The sequence below is a fragment of the Rhagoletis pomonella genome, unplaced genomic scaffold, assembly GCF_013731165.1.
Source record: "Rhagoletis pomonella isolate Grant_MI unplaced genomic scaffold, Rhpom_1.0 Rhpom_scaffold_00008, whole genome shotgun sequence".
NCBI classification, from domain to species: domain Eukaryota; kingdom Metazoa; phylum Arthropoda; class Insecta; order Diptera; family Tephritidae; genus Rhagoletis; species Rhagoletis pomonella.
In genome coordinates, this window is record NW_023458562.1 from 3,037,168 (window position 1) to 3,041,700 (window position 4,533).

General features: G+C 38.9%; 1 protein-coding gene across 1 annotated transcript; it reads right to left on the reverse strand.

The window, feature by feature from the left end:
• On the reverse strand, positions 1 to 549 carry LOC118744114 (the record flags this gene model as incomplete). Its single annotated transcript, XM_036476844.1, has 1 exon — positions 1 to 549. A coding segment is annotated over one exon (549 nt), but the record flags the coding sequence as incomplete, so codon positions are not given.
• Between the last annotated feature and the right edge of the window lie 3,984 nt (positions 550 to 4,533).

Genomic DNA, 4,533 nt, shown 5'->3' on the forward strand with positions numbered 1-4,533 from the left:
CACAAGAAACTGCTTACAGAGCATCTTGTTGTGTTCCCTTACGGGGAGCACTTGGGCCTCACTGTGTAGGTGATGTTCAGGCGTCATCAGAAGGCACCCAGTCGCTGTCCGGAGTGCGGCGTTCTGACCAGTCTGTAGCTTCGTCCACTGCGTCCAACTAGTCCCCGGCGACCAAACTGGTGCAGCATAATTTAGAACCGGCCGGCCAATTGCCTTGTATGTTGCCAGCAACGTTTCTTTGTCTTTGCCCCAAGTGCTGCCGGCGAGCGACTTGAGGACCTTGTTGCGGCTCTGTACTTTGTTGACAACTGCGGTTGTGTGCGCGGAGAAAGAGAGCAGGCTATCAAAGGTAACCCCTAAAATTTTCGGGTTGTCCACCGTCGGTATGGGTGTGCCGTCGACGTGAATGCCTAATTCAAGCCTGACCTCCTTCGTCCAGGTGGTGAAGAGGGTCGCCGTTGATTTCGTTGGGGAGAGGGTTAGGCTCCTTGCAGTGAAGAAGCGAGAAAGGCTGGAGAGATAGCCGTTTACTTTTGAGCAGAGGTCATCAATTCCATTCCCAGACGCCAAAATCGAACAGTCATCAGCGTACGAGATCAGGGAAACTCCTTCAGGTGGCTGGGGGAGTTTCGAGATATAGAAGTTAAAAAGTAAGGGGGAGAGAACACCACCTTGTGGAACCCCTTGTTTTATTCTTCTTGGTTTCGAGGTTTGATCTCTGAAGATTACTGATGATTGCCGACCACTCATATAATTCGCCGACCATCGCTTCAGTCCCTGTGGGAGAGAGGAGGCCTCAATGTCTTCTAGCAGCGTGGAATGGCAGACGGTGTCAAACGCCTTTGACAAGTCCAGCGCTACTAGGACAGTTCTCTCACAGGGGCGGTTTCGTACCGGAATGACTCGGGTTTCACCCGACCAAGGGCTGTTGTTTCGGCGATCTAACCCCGTCTAGATCGGCGATACCCACCATTGAATTTTTGTAGTGTTGTGCGGTTTATACTTAGTGTATGTGTAAAAAATGAACATCTGAAGCGTTGTTTTTTATGTGGTGTTAAATATAAAGCAGATACCACTAATTTTTTTAACGTGCCTCAATGTCCTTAGCGTAAGGAGCGTTGCGAAAGCAGATGTGGGCAGAGCTGCAGCGAAATGCCTTGATGTGCGCTAAATATTTTGAAGGAGCAGATTTCACAAATACATACACCAGGAGGTACAGGAAAGGCACGTTTGATGCCAAGTGCTGTTCCTATAACCCTAATGCCGAAAAGTCCCTCCAACAACAATGCAACTCATAAATCAAAAACAGAAAACAACATACAAGTTGGAAAATTTAAACTAAAGAAAATAAATAAATAAAAATAAACTTAAAATTTACTTAAAAACGGGGACTAAAAATAACTGTTATCTCGAATTTACAAATTGAAAACGTTGCCCGAACTCTGAAGTTTAACGAAAACGTTGTTTCATAACAGTTATTAGATGAGAAATATGTTTTCCGTTGCCGATTAGAGTTATTCCCAACTCTTATTTTTTACGTTGCTGATAATTATTATGCAATAGAAATATTTTTTCCGTTGCCAGTCTATACTATCTATACTAATTATATTAAGAGAAGTCCATTTTTTTTGTAACAGGTAATCTCGCCAACGGCTGATACGATTTTGATGAAATTTTGTGTACAAATAGCTTTCAGCAACCACCATGTTTTAGGCCAAAAAAATTACTTTTTTTCCAGTAGGTGGACCAGGGACCGATCTACTCGAAAAAATCTCATTATTGTCCGACTTGCTTAAAATTTGGTATGAAGGTATCTTTTTGCCTAGATTAGCATACAGGATCCCTTTTTCCGGGAAGTGGACCAGGGACCGATCTATTGGAAAAAAATCGTATTTATGGCCCGATTTGCTTAAAATTTGGTACATAGGTAGCGTTTTGCCTGGATTACCATACAGAAACGTTTTTTTCCGGGAAGTGGTCTAGGGACCGATCTATTCGAAAAAAATCGTATATATGGCCCGATTTGCTTAAAATTTGGTTTGTAGGTAGCTTTTTGCCTAGAATACCATATAAAATCCTTTTTTTCCGGGAAGTGGACCAGGGACTGATCGTTTCGAAAAAATCCTATTTATGGTGCGATTTACTTGAAATTTGGTACGCAGATAGCTTTTTGCCTAGATTAGCATATAGGATCTATTTTTCCGGGAAGTGGACCAGGGACCGATCTATTCAAAAAAATCGTATTTATGGCCCAATTTGGTACATAGGTGGCTTTTTGCCTAGATTACCATACATAATACTTTTTTTTTGGGAAGTGGACCAGGAACCGATCTATTCGAAAAAAATCGAATTTATGGCCCGATTTGCTTAAAATTTGGTACATAGGTAGCTTTTTGCCTAGATTACCATACAGAATCCTCTTTTCGGGAAGTGCACCAGGGACCGATCTATTGGTTAGGGCCTTTGTGAATTACGATATATACATCTTCGGTACGTGTAAATTTCAATGTAGCTTTTCAAACAGGCGGCAACCCTCCTTCATGCAGTTTCGAAAACCCCTGTCAAAACTGTTTCGGTTTATACCCATTCATTCATTTAACTTATGGCCTGTTTTTGCTTATGCGTAAAAGCACATTTAGAGCATTTAGCTCTAAATGCGACTCTAAATGTACATTTATCCATACAAAATTCGTCACCTAAATGCAACTCCATTTTTGCATTAAGAATCTAAATGCTGAAAGCAACCCTGTGATCTTCCAAAATTTCCACGATTCGAACATGGTTTAAAGAGAAAAAGTGGCAACATTGCTTTTTCGAGTATACAGTTGCTAGCTGCGTTTCAGTGATCGTCGATCGAGATTTCTTTTATTTTACATTACACATTTGGATAAAGAAAAGTTAAGCAAATTCAACATCGATGTGATGCTGATAGAAATCAGGATCAATTTATGATCAACTCTGTTTGTTTTGTTTCCTAATTAAGTGAGGAAATTTTAATTGACAGCACCGACAAATGAATATATACACAAACAAATGCTCGGTTATGGTTAAACAATTCAAGTTTTTGTATTGAATTTTTGGTTTAAAATTTATTTTTTCCTTTTCAGTAGGGTTTTTGCACATTATCTTCTGCGTGAGAATTGATCGTAATATACACGGATCTAAATAAGAGACTGGAACACGGCTGTTTGTCAAAAGCATATGATTTCGAACTCGCGTAAATGTACATTTGCTAAATGCTATAGCATGAACGCTCTTCGAAAACATATGTTCGAAAGTGCTAAATGTTGCATTTTAAATGCAGCAAAAACGCTGCATTATAAATTAATTTTAAGCTAGATTTTTAGCAGGTGGCAACCCCTGTAATTTTACACCTCACTTTTGAAAATCGAACGAACGGTGCAGATCTGATGGCATTCAAATTATATACTTATATAGACTGGCAACGGAAAAAATATTTCTATTGCATAATAGTTATCAGTAACGTAAAAAAACGTTGGGCAGTAAAGCTGAAATTAGTCGAGAACGCAGAACGTATACTTAAACGCAGTCTGTATACGCAGAATTTTGTCGATTACTGGAGCCCTCAGTGTTGCTTACTACACTGTTGCCACTCTTCACTGCCTTTTCATAAACTTACCCTTTCAACCACAATTTTTCGTGCTATAATAGATTGTAACTAAATATAAACTACTTAGTTTTCAACAAAAACCTTATTTAATAGTAAATTTCAAATATTTTAAACATATTTCGAATAGGAACTTATAACTTTTTTACCATTTGCAAAACTGACGAAGTGGCAACCATCTAAAGAAGGAGAAATCAGCTGACACGGAAAAATCTAAATTCCGCAGATTTCTGCGCTACGGGCTACAACTACAGAAAAATTCTGCGGTGTTGAGTTTTCATTTACATGGCGCTTTGGTAAGACAGATCGTGTCAGCTGACTCGGGTTTACGTACCGGTAGGTTTACGTTCTTGACTAATTTCAGCTTAAGTGCTATCAGGCAACGTAAAAAATAAGCGTTGGGAAATAACTCTTATTGGCAACGTAAAAAATAAACGTTGGGAAATAACTCTTATGGGCAACGGAAAAAATATTTCTCATCTAATAACTGTTCTAGATCAACGTTTTTGCGATAAAACTTATAACTGTTATGTCCCTGCTTAAAAACGTCAACCGTGAAATGTATTTTTTTATTTTTCTTTACACACGCTCATTTTTTATTTTTACTCTCCCGAAAACTTTGACTTTTGTAGGTTTGACGTCAAATTGGCTTCTACCTGTTTTTATTATACCATGGGTTGCTCTAACTTGATCTATTGTTTTTTTTTGACAGCTTCTCTATTCTGCTCTAACTTGAGCTGCTCTTCACTTTTTTACAAGGAGGTGTTGTAAATTCAGCTGATTTCTTCGCCTTACACGTATTTTGTTTTTGCTTTTACTGATTTGACAGCACACCCATCAAAAGTAAAAACCAGGGATGGAAAATAATTATTTTTTAAATTTAAATTGAAAAAATCAACATGTTG